General features: G+C 42.8%; 1 protein-coding gene across 3 annotated transcripts; it reads left to right on the forward strand.

Annotated features, from left to right (window-relative positions):
• The first annotated feature begins 29 nt into the window (after positions 1-29).
• Positions 30-15,375, forward strand: LOC100659078 (cytochrome c oxidase subunit 7A-related protein, mitochondrial). 3 transcript variants are annotated; one of them, XM_010595896.3, is made up of 3 exons: positions 30-170; positions 13,117-13,245; positions 14,044-14,523. In XM_010595896.3, the coding sequence occupies exons 1-3, from the start codon at positions 99-101 to the stop codon at positions 14,239-14,241; spliced, it is 399 nt and encodes a 132-aa protein (XP_010594198.1). In that variant the 5' UTR covers positions 30-98; the 3' UTR covers positions 14,242-14,523. The 3 variants fall into 3 exon arrangements, with proteins under 3 accessions (XP_010594198.1, XP_010594199.1, XP_003416144.1); XM_010595897.3 differs by lacking the exon at positions 14,044-14,523 and adding an exon at positions 14,540-15,375 and having other exon boundaries at positions 34-170; XM_003416096.4 differs by lacking the exon at positions 14,044-14,523 and adding an exon at positions 14,537-15,375 and having other exon boundaries at positions 36-170.
• The last annotated feature ends 1,005 nt before the right edge of the window (positions 15,376-16,380 follow it).

The following is a 16,380-nucleotide window of genomic DNA, read 5'->3' on the forward strand; positions in this document are numbered from 1 at the left end:
TCCTTGGGCTGAGCCTTGGGGCGACAGCCGAGGAGGCGGGGTCCTTTCCTGGGGCGGTCGCGCAGGCAGCGGCTGCGGGAAGCCGGGAGCCGGGCATCATGTACTACAAGTTCAGTGGCTTCACGCAGAAGCTGGCGGGAGCATGGGCTTCTGACGCCTATAACCCGCAGGTACGGGTCGTGCCGCCTCAGGTCGGGCGGGAGAACTGGCGGCTCGAGCCCTCCGCTCCAGAGACTTGCGGAGCTGGAGCCGGGGAAGCTTCTGTCGGCGGTTCGGTTCAGTCCTCCCGTTTCCGCCGGCGCCTCTCCACACCGCCTGCCTCAGTCATCGAGGCCCCTCTTTCTAGAGCTGTTCCCCCGGCAGGGCTGGTCCTGCGCGGATGTTGGGCCTGGCACCCGGCATGCGTCAAGGTGACCCTCGGGGTCGTTGCTTGTGTAAGCGAGGTGGCTCGTCGGACCGGCGGGGACCAGAATGTGACCCGACGGGGGCTGAAATTCCGCCCTGTCGCTCTTTTCTAGGCGGTCCGACTTTTCGGTCTCCCCGACGCCCCGTTGCTATCCTCGTGCCACAGCCGGAAAGGCAGCCTCAGCCAAGCACGAGATTGAGGGCGGGGATGACGGCACCTGGGGAAGCCATAGGTTAGGGAGAGGCAGTGGCGGTATGATCCGGGTTAGGAGTCTCAATGTGTGCCTTAAAATGTCCGGGGGAGCCTGGACTAGGTTACAGGCCACGAGCACACAGTGTCCCAAGAGTGAAATGGTTGAAGAATCCTCGTTATTTGGAAGGTCAGAAAAGGTCATTAAGATTCTACCAATGAGAGTCCAACCTGAGTAGTGTTGTGTAGAGGAAACCCTGGTGGCGTAGTGGTTAAGTGCTACAGCTGTTAACAAAAGGGTTGGCAGTTCAAGTCTACCAGGCGCTCCTTGGAAACTATGGGACAGCTCTACTCTGTCCTATAGGGTCTCTATGAGAATTGATTCGGTGGCAACAGGTGTGGTGTGTGTGTGTGAGTGTTGTGTAGAGATGAGGGATTTTAGAGTCCCAGACAGATTTGGGCTCAAATCCTGGCTGTCCTGCTGTAATTATGTGACCTTGTACGACTTAATTTACTGTGAGCTCAGTTTCATGTAGGGCAGTTTTAGTACAGATTAAATGAGGTGTGTGTCAAGTGACTGGCAGTCTCTGGCAGGTGTTTGGTACTGAGAAGTGGTAAGTACTCTCCAGAAGCTGAGTCGGAACTAATGTGTTCATTTCTCAGCCTAGTAGAGGATCCTGGGAAGGGTTGAAGGGATATGCATGTTGGAAAATGACCGGAATAGTAAGGGGCACAGGTGGGGTGTAAAGAATGCTCCATTATTGTTGCCTTTCCCTCTTTTTCTTGTAGGACCCAGCAGCTTGCCCAAGGGGAAGGATATGTAAGAATAATTCCAATCTAAGATTAGATGTGCTCTTAACTAGGATAAGAAGGGCAGGTGTTTTTGCGAGAATGTGGAGAAAGGATCCAGGTTTATAAATGTTGACTTTGTGATGATTTGCCATGTCTGGTAGCTGGATTTATAAACATGGAGCTCACCAGAGAGATCTGGGTGTCTTCTGCCTATAGGTGGTAGTAGAATTTATGGTGGAGAGGAGATCACCCAGGGAGAGCGTATAGGGAAGAAAGGTGGGACCAAGATATAACTACAGAAACATGAACGGAGGGTAGAGGTGGAAAATTTATCAAAAGAACAGTCCAGGATTAGGAACCAAATTGGTAATGAGTTCTAAAGAGGAATTTTCTGTATTGTTACAATGATTTCTTTTACAGATTATAGGAAAATAGCCATTTCTATGATACCTCCTACTATAAAGAAAGTGTATTTTTCAGGCCACATATCCTAAGTATTACAGTTTGTACACTCTGTAACCCACATCTCTGTGAACCTATAGGGCATTACATCACCTTCAAGTTTCCTCGTAACCCTTTCTCAGCCAATTCCTGCCCACCTTCCCATTCTGACCTCTGTCAGCATACATTCATTTTGCCTATATTTGAACTTCACGTAAGTGGATCTACATAGTATATACTCTTCTAATAGGGCTTCTTTTTCTCAGTATAATGTTTTTGAGGTTCATTCATGTTACATGCTAGTTCCATTTAATTGCTAGGTAGAATTTCTTTGTATAAATGTACCACAGTTTAGCTATTCTGTCTGTGGTTGTAGAAGCTCTTTTAATAGAGCTTTAACATAATCTAGGTTCATTGCATAGTAAGGAAAAAATAAAATTTTGCACTAAAAGGTGACATCTTGAAATTCGATTGGCACTCTAAAATTGTATAACTAATAGTAAGGTGGAGGTTTTTGTGAAATTCATTTGGTACAGATGGGGCTTTCAGATTTCTTGCACATCTTGAGTTGTGTGTCTCTTGAGAATTTGAGCTTCTTACTTGAGGATTTCTTAAGCTATGTTGAAAGAAGTGATATTGTGTAAGCTTTATATGAACTGTAGATTTAGGAGTGGTTGTGGCAGATTTCCCCCCAAAACTTTGGTGATTAAGAACACTTCATCTTCTTCCTTGGAAACATTAGCACATTGTGAATGGTAGATGTTTGTAACTTACAGTATTAAGTAACATGAACAGCTTAACATGCATTGAATAGCTTAGTATGAAACAGCTAGTTCTGTAACAGTAGCACAGGTACCCCCAAAAAACCCAGTGCCGTCACACAGGTAAAGATTTATAAATCAACTTGATGGCAAGTCATTGTTGGAAGGATTTTTTCTACTGATTGAAAAGCATTGCTGCTGTAACAGAAATACCACAACTGGATGGCTTTGACAGAGAAATTTATTTCCTTACAATAAAGTAGGCTAGAAGTTCAAATTCAGGGCGTCAACTCCAGGGGAAGGCTTTCTCTGTCTGCCTGTGCTGGAGGAAGGTCCTTCTCATCAATCTTCCCCTGAACTAGGAGCTTCTTTGTGCAGGAACCCTGGGTCCAAAGGACATGCTCTGCTCCTGGCCCTGCTTTCTTGGTGGTGTGAGGTCCCTCTGTCTCTTTGCTCACTTCTCTTTTATATCCCAAAAGAAATTGGCTCCAATCTTGTAGATTGAGTCCTGCCTCATTAACATAACTGCCAGCTACCCCCCTCATTAACATCATAGAGGCAGGATTTACAACACAGGAAAATCACATCAGATGACAAAATGGCTCATGCAGTTATAGAGGCTGGAACGTCCCAAGTTTGTGAGTCAGGCTGGAGGCTTCTCCTGATTCACATAGCCATGGGGGCTGGTGAACCCAAGATCTGAAGATCAGACAGTAGGGCTCTTGATCATAGTCTGCAAAGACCAACAAATCCCAAGATCAGTAGGCAAGACAGCGGGTAAGCTGCTAGCTCAGGTCCCAAGAACTCGAGGTCAGATGAACAGGAACCAGCTGCAGGATCCAGAGCGAGCAAAAGCCTATGAGCCTTGCCAGAAAGTCCACCTATGTTGCATGCAGGCCGTGCCTCCCAGGGAAACTCCCTTTCAACTGATTGGCTAATCACAGCAGATCCCATCATGGAGGTGATCACATTATATGCAATCTCATGTAGAGATGACCCAACCACATCATCATACGACTGCCAAACTACATCGAAACTGCCAAATTACTGAGAATCATGGTCCAGCCAAGTTGACACACAACCTTAACAATCACAAAGAGTTAATAACTTTTTATCATTTAAAAAATTTTTTTGATAATTCTTATTTCTCTACCCTCCTCCCTCCACCCCAAACCTAAAAAAACAGCAGAGAAGGAAAACTTTGGCCCAGTCAGCTTTGGGTAAAAAAAAAAAAATCATGGTTACTTTTTAAAAATCTGGAGCAACTAAAATAGACTGTTAGCAAGAATTCAAAATGTGGTTGGGATTGAATGGCTCTTAGTTGGATTTTGAGATAGTGACTATGTAAACAGCCAAGAGATTTGATATTAAAAGTAAAACCTGTGGTTCCTATTTGATCTGTTATCCACTTATTTTAAGAACAGCTTTTAATTGTTTTCTCACTGAAGCAGGAGGTTCCTGTCATCAGTGCCAGTTTACATGACTGGTTCTGTACTATTTGGTTCTACACTGTGGTGACGGTGTTGCCTTCCTTAACATGTATTTGTACGCTCAAATATTTATTGAGTGATCTCTCTGTGCAAGTTGTTTTTCTAGGTCTTGGGACAAAACAGTGATCAAAACATAACAAAATCCTGTCCTCATGGAGCTTCCATTGTAGTAGGAGGAGATACAGTAAACAAAGTAAAACATCATATGTTAGATGGTGATAAGAAAGAGGGGTAGGGAGCTGCAGGAGGATGGGGGAGGACATGCAATTTTAGAAAGGGTGGTCAGGGGAGCTCTCACTTAGAAGGTGACCAGTGGGCAAAGACCTGAAGGAGGCAAGGGAGGCTTGTGGGTACCTGGAGAAGTGCGTTCTAGACTGAAGGAATGTACCTGCTGTCTGAGAGATTTAAGGAGCTAGTCCAGTGGGCTAGAGCAGAGGGAGGACTGATGTAAGGGAGTGGGAGATACATCTCCTAGAGCCATGAAAGCATTGTAAGAACTTTGGCCTTTATTCAGTGAGCTATGAATCCTTTGGGGAGCTTGAGTTGAATAGCGAGTGACATCTCTGTTTTAACAGAATTGTTGGTTGCTGTATTAAGAGTAGTTTGCAGCAAGCCTGGAGGCAGGGTGGCCAGTTAGGAGGCTTTTGTAAAAATTCACGTGCAAGATTATGGTGACTTGGAACAGGGGGAGGATTGGTAGAGATGGAGTGAGAAGTGGTCAGAATATACTTTGAAGGCAGAGCCAAAAGGATTTGCAAGTGGGTGAGTGAGAGATGGTTTTTGGCCTGAGTACGTGGAAGGATGGTGGTGTCATTAATTGAGATGTGGAGGAACACTTGAGGCTCACAATTATAGGCTGAGGCAACAACAGTTCTGGAGGTGGCATGTTGTTCGCTGCCATTGAGTCAGCCTTCTGACTCAAGTGGACTGTGATCTAGTGGTGTCAGAAGTCGCCTAACTTCAGGAGGAGGGAGGAGAAGAACCATGATCATCAGCCCAAAGCTGATTCCTATGAGCTGGAGGTCAGACATACCTTCACTCTCCAACTTTTTCACCATTTCTGACACCAGCTGTCTTCCCCACAACACTCTCTACCTCTGCTGGCTTCGATAATTTGTTGCAGTGGCCACACAGAACTCACAGCTGTATTCAAGATTACGTGAGAAGTAGCAGACTACAACTTGGGATCAGGATCAACTTGGAAGTAATAGGAACAATTCAGGAGACAGGATACAGTTCTTCATCAGGATAGCTTCCAAACAAGATAGCTCTCAGCTCCTTGGCTGTGCCTGCAGGCAGCCTCTGCTACTGGGCCCATCTTGGCCTGGCCTCTGGTGCTGCTGAGGCTAGTGTTACAGCTCATTAGCTTTGCTGAGAAGTGCCCAGAAGAACCCCACTCAGCCAACAAGCCTCCTGCCGAAAGGCGCTCACCTCCTGCCCAGGAAGCCCACTGCAGCCACCTTGTGCTGGTCTCCTGGTTCCTGCCCTCTTGCATCACTGCCGTGCCATCTTGCTCTGACTTCAGTGTTAGTTCTTTCTCTCCTGGGTCTAGGAGTTTCTTAGCTCAGGGACCCTGGGTTCAAAAGGATGCGTTCCGCTCCGGGCTCCCCCTCAACACCTGTGGGATCAGCCCTTTTATAAGCCTGTTCCTTCTACCAAGACCACAAACTGACCAATCCCCTTGGTAGGCCATAGGCACCGTATTTGCATAGTAAACTGCTTGATCCCTTTGCAAGATTGTGGCCTAGCAAATTATCTTGGCAGAACTACAAACCTAGGGCCAGAAAGGCCCTATATAAAGGGAAACCTATTGCACTGTAGGGACCCTGTGGACAATGGAACAAAATAGACTGTTGTGATCCATAGGGTTTTCACTGGCTGGTTTTCAGAAGTAGATTGCGAGGCCTTTCTTCCTACTTATTTTAGTCTGGAAGCCCTGCTGGAACTTGTTAAGCATTACAGCAACGTGCAAGCCTCCACTGACAGACGATCGGTGGCATTGCATGAGGTGTGTTGCTGGGAATTGAACCCGTGTCTCCTGCATGGAAGGCGAGAATGCTACCATTGAAGGACCACTGCTCTCTGAAGAGGTATAGGTGAAGAGATTTTGCCTGGATCCCTTCCTGTAAAAATAGCTTCCTGGGCAAATCCGCTCTTGAGAACCCTAAGGGCTAGTGATTAGCTTCCATGACTTTGGAAACATGGACTGCCCTTAAATTTTCAGGAGGTTTAATGATGGATAGGTGAAGAACCTCACCGCCAAATTCATTCCTTTTACCTTTGGGGCCAAGACAGCTAAATTACTGGTAATATGGCACATTAAAAACGTGTGAATTTGAACCCCAGCTTCTTTATGGAATCTTGAGCTTTGCTTTAATCATCTGTAACATGGGTTGATAATACTTCATTGGCAGGGTTGTTTTGAGGAGTAAATTTAGTGACAGTTATGAAGATTGTATAGTATCCTAAAAAAAAAAAAATTATAAACAAAACAGGATGTAGGATTTTAGAGAGAATGTAAAGGTATAGGAAACCCTGGTGGTGTAGTGGTTAAGTGCTACGGCTGGTAGCCAAAGGGTCAGCAGTTTGAATCCGCCAGGCGCTCCTTGGAAACTATGGGACAGTTCTACTCCATCCTGTAGGGTCACTATGAGTCGGAATTAACTCGATGGCACTGGGTTTGGTTTTTTTTTTGGTTATAAAGGTGTATATAGAAAAAGATTGCAGGGGAATATATGATTCGTACTAATTGATGAGGTAAAATGATGGGAATATAGATGAGTTTTTAAAATTCTACATCCCATACTTTTCCAGTATTATAAATGGAAATATGTAAAGTTGTTAAGATGGTTGACTCGCCTCTCTTCAGATGATAGTGTTCAAACTGCAGTGGTTTTGAATCGTTTGATGGATGAATAAACACAAAGCAGTTAGGTGTGATCCCTTCAAAAACGCTCTCGCATTAGTCCTGTCAAAACATGAATTTAATTTCAAACCATTTTTGGAATCGGGGTAGGAAGGTTTTTTAAATTTTTGCATTCAAGGGGAAATGATCTTTAGGAGAAAATACAGTGAGCTCACAAGATGACGGGGTAAGTGTCTAAAATGCTGCAGTTCAATAGATAGCCTTGCTATCTCAGTAGTTAAAAAAAAACAGAACTACAATCCGGTTGCCATCGAGTCATTTCTGACTCATGGGTTACAGAATAGAAATGAGCTCCGTAGGGTTTTTAGTGGCTGTAATTTTTGCAAAAGGAGCCCTGGTGTGCAATGGTTAAGTGCTCGACTGCTAACCCGTTGGCAGTTTGAACCTGCCAGCTGCTCCTCAGGAGACAGGACCTAGTGATCTGCTCCTGTAAAGATTACAGCCTTGGAAACCTTAAGCGACTGAATAAAACTGCCCCATATGGGGCACTTAAGGTCGCTATTGTTGGAATCAACTCTGTTTCCAGGCCTTTTTTCTGCGGTGTCGCTGGGTGGGTTCGAACTACCAGTCTTTCAGTTAGTAGTTGAGTGCGAATCGTTTTCACCACACAGGGATCTCTCTCAGTAGTTAGGACCTGTCTTTCCCGTCTCTTAACGCCTGAGTCTCTGACTGTGTTAAATACCAAATGTAGGCTAACAGCTTGCTGGCCCAGCTTTCCCTTTAAATGGATTGTTGTTTTTAAGTAATAGTTGGTGATGGGGCTGATTGTGGTGGTGGCGATGGTGGGATATGGAAAAGCCAGGATGCTGGTCTTTAGAGAGACTTGAGTTTCAGAACTTGGCTGTATCTTTTAGCTGTATTGATCTTAGGCAGGTTACCTTCTCCGATCTGGTTTTCTCCTCTGTGAAATGAAAATAGCAACATCTTCCCAGAGTTGTTGGCAGGATTAAATGAGATAGTGCATGTAAAACGCTTGGTGTGATGCCAGGCACATTCACGGGCTCAGTAGGTATTACTGCTGGTCCATAGCAGTATCAGAATGGCAGAGATTGTGCCTGTCTTGTTCACCGTGGATTTCTAGTTTAGAATAAATGCTCAGTAATCTGTGTTGAATGAGTGAGTGCAGCACAGAAAAAAGGCCACGGTTCATCCCTGTTTACCGGACTGTGTAAGAAGAAACAGAAGCCAAGTTTACTGGAATACCTTTTTGTTGCCCTGTTGATCCTGATGCCTACTTGGTTGGAGTAACATTGATGTTTTCAGTATGTGATCTTTTTAGAATAAAACCGTTGCCATAGAGTCGATTCTGACTCATAACAACCCCATAGCACAGAGTAGAACTGCCACATTTCAGGGAGCCGCTGGTGGATAAAACTGCCGACCTTTGGGTTAGCAGCCGAACTCTTAGCCGTTGCACCACGAGGGCTCGTCGGTTATATGTCAATTTGGATTTCTTTGAAGAGATTAAGAACCAGAAGCAAGGGGTTTCTTTTTTCATCTTTAAAAATGAACAGACTAGGCTTGAACTCTGCTTTTTAACTTGAAAAAATCCTTTTCCTAGTTGAGTTTAATACCAAAGGATGACTTTATTTGTCTGTAGCTCCTTGTTTTAATCTGCAGGTATTTGGGGAGAACTGACTATATTTTACGCCTTCAGCTAGAAAACCAGAGTTCCCCTTAGCTTCTTTTTAAGCCCGTGTGCTTGTCGCTCCTTTATCCTTGTACTTAGGGAGCTGCAGATACCAAATCTGTGTTAACCCAAATCTCCTTAGTTTAAATTTATTGAGTACCCGCGGTGTGCCACACACAGTTTTAGGCACACGTTTGCTACTTGATGCAGCCCTTTCGGTGGTAGGTACTGCTGTTCCTATGATCCACATTTCACGGGTGGGAAAACTGAGGTTTCCTGTGTTGTTTTTACCATATATTTTCTCAACATACAGCTTTATTAATGCTAGAAAGTTCAGTTACTTTAATTTTTTTTGAAGTTAATATTCTAATTTTTTAAAAATAATTTTTATTGTGCTTTAAGTGAAAGTTTACAAATCAAGTCAGTCTGTCACATGTAAACTTATATGCACCTTACTACATACTCCCATTTACTCTCCCCCTAATGAGTCAGCCCGCTACCTCACTCCAGTCTCTCCTTTTGTGACCGTTTTGCCAGTTCCTAACCCTCTCTACCCTCCCATCTCCCCTCCAGACAGGAGATGCCAACACAGTCTCAAGTGTCCACCTGATACAAGTAGCTCACTTTTCATCAGCATCTCTCTCCAACCCATTGTCCAGTCCCTTCCATGTCTGATGAGTTGTCTTTGGGAATGGTTCCTGTCCTGGGTCAACAGAAGGTTTGGGGACCACGACCGCTGGGACTCTTCTAGTCTCAGTCAGACCATTAAGTCTGGTCTTTTTATGAGAATTTGGGGTCTGCATCCCACTGTTCTCCGGCTCCTTCAGGGGTTCTTTGTTGTGCTCCCTGTCAGGGCAGTCATTGGTTGTGGCCAGGCACCATCTAGTTCTGGTCTCAGGATGATGTAAGTCTCTAGTTTCTGTGGCCCTTTCTGTCTCTTGGACTTATAGTTATCGTGTGACCTTGGTGTTCTTCATTCTCCTTTGCTCCGGGTGGGTTGAGACCAATTGATGCATCTTAGATGGCCGCTTGTTAGCATTTAAGACCCCAGACACCACACTTCAAAGTGGGATGCAGAATGTTTTCTTAATAGAATTTATTTTGCCAGTTGACTTAGAAGTCCCCTTAAGCCATAATTCCCAAACCTCTGCCCTTGCTCTGCTGACCTTCGAAGCATTCAGTTTATCCCGGAAACTTCTTTGCTTTTGGTCCAGTCCAGTTGAGGATTGTCCTTCCCTTCACCTAAAGTAGTTCTTAGCTACTATCTAATCAGTAAATAACGCTCTCCCACCCTCCCTCCCTCCCCCCCTCATAACCACAAAAGAATGTGTTCTTCTCAGTTTGTACTATTTCTCAATATCTTATAATAGTGGTCTTACACAATATTTGTCCTTTTGCATCTGACTAATTTCACTCAGCATAATGCCTTCTAGGTTCCTCTATGTTATGAAATGTTTCACAGATTCGTTACTGTTCTTTATCAATGCGTAGTATTCCATTGTGTGAATATACCATAATTTATTTAACCATTCATCCGTTGATGGACACCTTGGTTGCTTCCAGCTTTTTGCTATTGTAAACAGTCCTGCAATAAACATGGGTGTGCATACATCTGTTCCCGTAAAGGCTCTTATTTCTCTAGGGTATATTCCGAGGAGTGGGATTTCTGGGTTGTATGGTAATTCTATTTCTAGCTTTTTAAGAAAACGCCAGATAGATTTCCAAAGTGGCTGTACCATTTTACATTCCCACCAGCAGTGTATAAGAGTTCCAATCTCTCCACAGCCTCTCCAACATTTATTATTTTGTGTTTTTTGGATTATTGCCAGCCTTGTTGGAGTGAGATGGAATCTCATTGTAGTTTTAATTTGCATTTCTCTAATGGCTAATGATCGAGAGCATTTTCTCATGTATCTGTTAGCTGCCTGGATACCTTCTTCAGTGAGGTGTGTGTTCATATCCTTTGCCCAATTTTTGATTGGGTTGTTTGTCTTTTTGTGGTTGAGTTTTAACAGAATCATATAGATTTTAGAGATCAGGCACTGGTCGGAGATGTCATAGCTGAAAATTTTTTCCCAATCTGTAGGTGGTCTTTTTACTCTTCTTGGTGAAGTCTTTAGATGAGCATAGGTGTTTGATTTTTAGGAGCTCCCAGTTATCTGGTTTCTCTTCGTCATTTTTGGTAATGTTTTGTATTCTGTTTATGCCTTGTATTAGGGCTCCTAAGGTTGTCCCTATTTTTTCTTCCATGATCTTTATCGTTTTAGTCTTTATGTTTAGGTCTTTGATCCACTTGGAGTTAGTTTTTGTGCATGGTGTGAGGTATGGGTCCTGTTTCATTTTTTTGCAAATGGATATCCAGTTATGCCAGCACCATTTGTTAAAAAGACTATCTTTTCCCCAATTAACTGACACTGGGCCTTTGTCAGATATCAGCTGCTCATATGTGGATGGATTTATATCTGGGTTCTCAATTCTGTTCCATTGGTCTATGTGCCTGCTGTTGTACCAGTACCAGGCTGTTTTGACTATTGTGGCTGTATAATATGTTCTAAAATCAGGTAGAGTGAGGCCTCCCACTTTCTTATTCTTTTTCAGTAATGCTTTCCATATGAAGTTGGTGATTTGTTTCTCCATCACATTAAAAAATGTCATTGGAATTTGGATCGGAAGTGCATTGTATGTATAGATGGCTTTTGGTAGAATAGACATTTTTACTATGTTAAGTCTTCCTTTCCATGAGCAGGGTATGTTTTTCCACTTACATAGGTCCCTTTTAGTTTTTTGCACTAGTACTTTGTAGTTTTCTTTGTATAGGTCTTTTACATCTTTGGTAAGATTTATTCTTAAGTATTTTATCTTCTTGGGGGCTACTGTGAATAGTATTGATTTGGTGATTTCCTCTTGATGTTCTTTTTGTTGACGTAGAGGAATCCAAGTGATTTTGGTACGTTTATCTTGTAATCTGAGACTCCTCCGAACTCTTTTATTAGTTTCAGTAGTTTTCTGGAGGATTACTTAGGGTTTTCTGTGTATAAGATCATGTCATCTGCAAATAGAGATAATTTTACTTCTTCCTTGCCAATCCAGATGCCCTTTATTTCTTTGTCTGGCCTAATTGCTCTGGCTAGGACCTCTAGCACAGTGTTGAATTAAGAGTGGTGATAAAGGGCATCCTTGTCTGGTTCTGGTTCTCAAGGGAAGTGCTTTCAGGCTCTCTCCATTTAGAGTGATGTTGGCTGTTGGCTTTGTATAATGCCCGTTATTATGTTGAGGAACTTCCCTTCAATTCCTATTTTGCTGAGAGTTTTTATCATGAAAGGGTGTTGGACTTTGTCAAATGCCTTTTCTGCATCAATTGATGAGATCATGTGGTTTTTGTCTTTTGTTTTATTTATATGGTGGATTACATTAATGGTTTTTCTTATATTAAACCAACCTTGCATAGCTGGTATAAATCCCATTTGGTCATGGTGGATTATTTTTTGATGTGTTGTTGGATTCTATTGGCTAGAATTTTGTTGAGGATTTTTGCATCTATGTTCATGAGGGATATAGGTCTGTAATTTTCTTTTTTTGTGGTGTCTTGTTTTGGTATCAGGGATATGCTGGCTTCATAGAATGAGCTAGGTGGTATTCCTTCATTTTCTATGCTTTGAGATACCTTTAGTAGTAGTGGTGTTAACTCTTCTCTGAAAGTTTGGTAGAACTCTGCAGTGAAGCCATCTGGGCCAGGGCTTTTTTTTGTTGGGAGTTTTTTGATTACCTTTTCAATCTCTTTTTTTATTATGGGTCTATTTAGTTGTTCTACTTCTGATTGTGTTAGTTAAGGTAGGTAGTTTTTCTAGGAATTCATCCATTCTAGGTTTTCAAATTTGTTAGAGTACAATTTTTCATAATAATCTGATAATGATTCTTTTAATTTCAGTTGGGTCTGTTGTTACTTTAATTTTTGTTTCGGTTTTTGATCCCGAAACACAAGTTTCTTACAATCACGGGCTCTTCCAGGTTAAGATTTTTTTTTTTTTTTACTGTGTGTCTGGGGAAGTTTCTGAAGTTCACTTTGGGGTAAGAGATTCCATGTTAGTACGTCAGCTCACCCAGAGGAGAAGAGGGACAGCCAGGTTTGGTGAATCTCTAATCAGAAGTACATATAAATTACAAATGTTTCCCTGGATTATTAAGAAGACAGGCATGATGGATATTTCTGGAAGCTCAGATTGGGCCTTTGCTGTTCTTGTTTGCTTACCCTGCCGAGCTTAATGGCAGGGAGTTCTTGACAAGCTTTGCTTTGGGAAAGGGAAGCAGGGTGCTGAAAGTTTGAGGACCAGCTAAAGCCTCGTAATGCAGAGTTGGAGAAACTGGCCTCCCCTCATGGGGCTGGGTGACTGCTTCCACTATTCCAGACAGTCTGCTCCTTGAAAGGCGTGTTCAGGTGCCCAGGCATACTTCTAATTTGACATTTGTCTTTCTTCCTGCAGGGGTTAAAGCCTGTGGTTTCCACAGAAGCACCGCCCATCATATTTGCCACACCAACTAAGCTGACCGCCGATTCTGCGTATGATTATGCTGGGAAAAATAAAGTCCCAGAGCTGCAGAAGCTTTTCCAGGTAAGCAGGGCAGCCTATGAAATGAAGGGGCTTAGAAACCCCTTATGAAACTGAGTGCTGATCCAGCTCACTATCCATCTCTCCTCTTTTTGCTTAATCAGAACTTCCTTGGTCTTAGCTTGAGCCATAAACTAGTAGAACTCTATGCAGGTGGAAACTTTTAAAAGAGGGGAGGATGGTTAATTTTCTCATTATTTAAGAGTATGCTTTTCTAATTACATATGTAACTTTTGATCATCCACTGGTGGGTGAAACAGTAGCATGTACAGTGACACTGAATAATTCAAAAGGCATATATATATTTGGCTTTTTGGTACGTGTAGTGATTTTTGGCAGTACGTTTTCTTCTAATTGTTTTTTGCTTGCTTGATAATTAAAATTCCCCGAGGCATTGCTGGAACCAGAGGAAGCCCTCTTGGGTTTGCGAGTCGACAGAGAGAAGCCAGAATTGGAATTTAAAATATTATTCAAGTTAAACCTAAAAAAAAAAAAAAAAAAAATAGTTAACCCTATGTACAGATAATTGAGGGGTTAGGCCCTGACTAGGTCTCAGGCGCCATGGGGGCGGCAGTGGCAGTTACTGCTGTTGCTAGAGGCGAGCTCCCTTTCCTCAGAAACGGCTCCAGATTCAGGCCCAGCTTAGGGATAAAAAAAAAATGCTTATTTTGATCACTTTAATCCCTTTTTATCTGATAAGTAAGACTGGAGAGGGTCTTGAGATACAGTGGGGGAGTGTTTTGGAGACTATGTGAAATAATGGATTAAACATCTGAGAGTCTTGTTAAATGGGTTTAACAGCTTAACGGAAAGAAGGCAGTTGAATTCAGAATGGACTCGAACCTATCCGTTGTCCCGGCGTGGTCAGATTTCATCCACTTACGATCAGAAGTCAGACGAAGTGTTGAACCGAAGGTGGAGCGTTTCCTGCACCTGCAGCCCTTTGTTCAGCTGCTGAGTGCCTTCGCCCTGAAAGATTCCCCGGTGCTCCTTTCCTAGTTAAGCAACTTGTGGGAAATTCCTTAGAAATTTGAAATTCGTGGCATGGGTGTTGCTTGGGGCTGCATTTTGGAATGACTTTGGACTTACTAGCTTTAGCTGCGTTTATAAGAAAATACACCGGCATTTCAGCTGGCCTTCTGATGGATTTAGGGCTTTTCCCACTGCGGTATGTTGATGGATTCATTACAAAGTAGAGAAATTTGTTCTTTATTAGCCTAATATTGTAAATTTTTTGTATGGGAAATGGTGCTTGCTGTTACCGCCTGTGTCTGTGTTAATTCTTTCCTTCAAGAAGTCCGACGGTGTGCCCATCCACCTGAAGCGAGGCTTGCCTGACCAGATGCTTTACCGGACCACCATGGTGCTGACGCTGGGAGGGACCATCTACTGCCTGATCGCCCTCTACATGGCTTCACGGCCCCGCAACAAATGAGCTAGGCCGCAGAGGAATTTTTATTTTGCATTGTTTCTGATAAAAGTTTTTTTTTTTTTTTTTTTAAACTCGGGTGGGCTACCTAACATTTTTGTAAGAAAAATGGAAAGATTATGAAAATATTTTGGTTTGTTTGTGAAATGCATATGGTCTGCCAGAGTCCATCCGACTGTTAAAACTGATGCTTAAACAAATGATGCTGCTCTGTGCCTTTGGGCCCCTGATTTCCCTGGAGGTGTCAGATGAAGGCTGTACACAGGCTCCTTAATGGCAGTCTGGGCCGAGGTTGTGTTTTAGAGCACGGGGGTGCAGAAGCCTTTCTGGATTTCCATGTGACCGAGGAAGGAAATCAGAAGCCAAGACCCGAGGCATGAAATGAGGGGTGTGAGTTAGTAGCCACCTTGGGGATTTTTCCATCTTGCTGTACTATGTTAATGGAAATTATTTGCAGCCCGCCTCTATTCATGGGCAGTTTGTTTCAAAGGGGTATTTGCCTCATCTCAGATCCTATTGAAATTTTCTGTGTAATTGTTATGTATTTATTCCACCATGGGAGCAGAGAACACCTGTTCAGTGCTGCACTTTAGACTGAGGTCTGTGTTCTTAACACAGCTGTGCCACACATTCTCCTTTAACTCGTGAAAATGTTCTGGCTTTAAATCATATTTTGGCTGTGGAATAAATATGTGAATGAAAAATCCGTGAAGTTTGAAGTTCTCTTAAATAACCTTTCAGAATAATTTCACAACACTAGAAGTGTCTTACACCTGAGTCTGATTTCTTTTTTTCAGTTAGGCACCAGATAATCTTTACAAAATGGTTCCTCAGAGTCAGGTAGCAGGAGGCTGATGGCATATTGATGATTACCATGTGATTCCATGTAAGAAACCTGCCTGCCCCGTAGTGAGGTGTGCCTGTAACACACAGTTCATTTCGATGTTAATTTTCTGTGCTGTCAAGATTGGTAGACTTCACTTATGCCTATTTTAATGCTGAAAAAAGGTACAATTTCATCATCTATAAAGTGGTGGTCTGTATCTTGCCGTAGCAAAGAACAGTGACTTCTCACTGAGGATGAAATAAGATGTTTGAAAATACCAGTAGCACTGTTTGGAAGCCATTATTTGTCTGTACAGGTCTAAACTTTGTTCTCGGGTGTTTCCCCCAAATTTCTACTTTGAAAAATTTCAGACTACAGGCAGATTGCAAGAACAGCATAACGTCCATCCGTATGCCTGCATGGAGATTACCAGTTATCAGCATATTGCCACCTTGGCTGTTTCTCGCTCTCTCACGCAGTGTGCGTGTGCACACACACATACATTTGGTTCAGCTGAATCATTTAAGATTAAATTATGGAATTATAATAATTCAGCCATAAATACTTCAACAAGTTTCTCCTAAGAATAAGGACATTCTGCTACGTAGCCATAATGCATTTATCACACTCAATAAATACAATAGTGGTAACAGTACTTAAACTACATCTACGATGTAGTCTGTGTTCAGATTTCCCCACGTATCCAATAATGTGTTCTTTATAGCTGTTTTTTTAGCAACAGCTTTATTGAAATATAATTTGCCATTGTATTTCATGCAGCTCACCATGCAATTCATCTGTTTAAAGCGTGCAATTTAGTGGTTTTTACTATAGTCACAGAGTTTTAGAACATTTTCGTCACCCCAGAAAGAAACCCCATACC

The sequence above is a fragment of the Loxodonta africana genome, chromosome 26 (assembly GCF_030014295.1).
Source record: "Loxodonta africana isolate mLoxAfr1 chromosome 26, mLoxAfr1.hap2, whole genome shotgun sequence".
In the NCBI taxonomy this organism is placed as follows: Eukaryota; Metazoa; Chordata; class Mammalia; order Proboscidea; family Elephantidae; genus Loxodonta; species Loxodonta africana.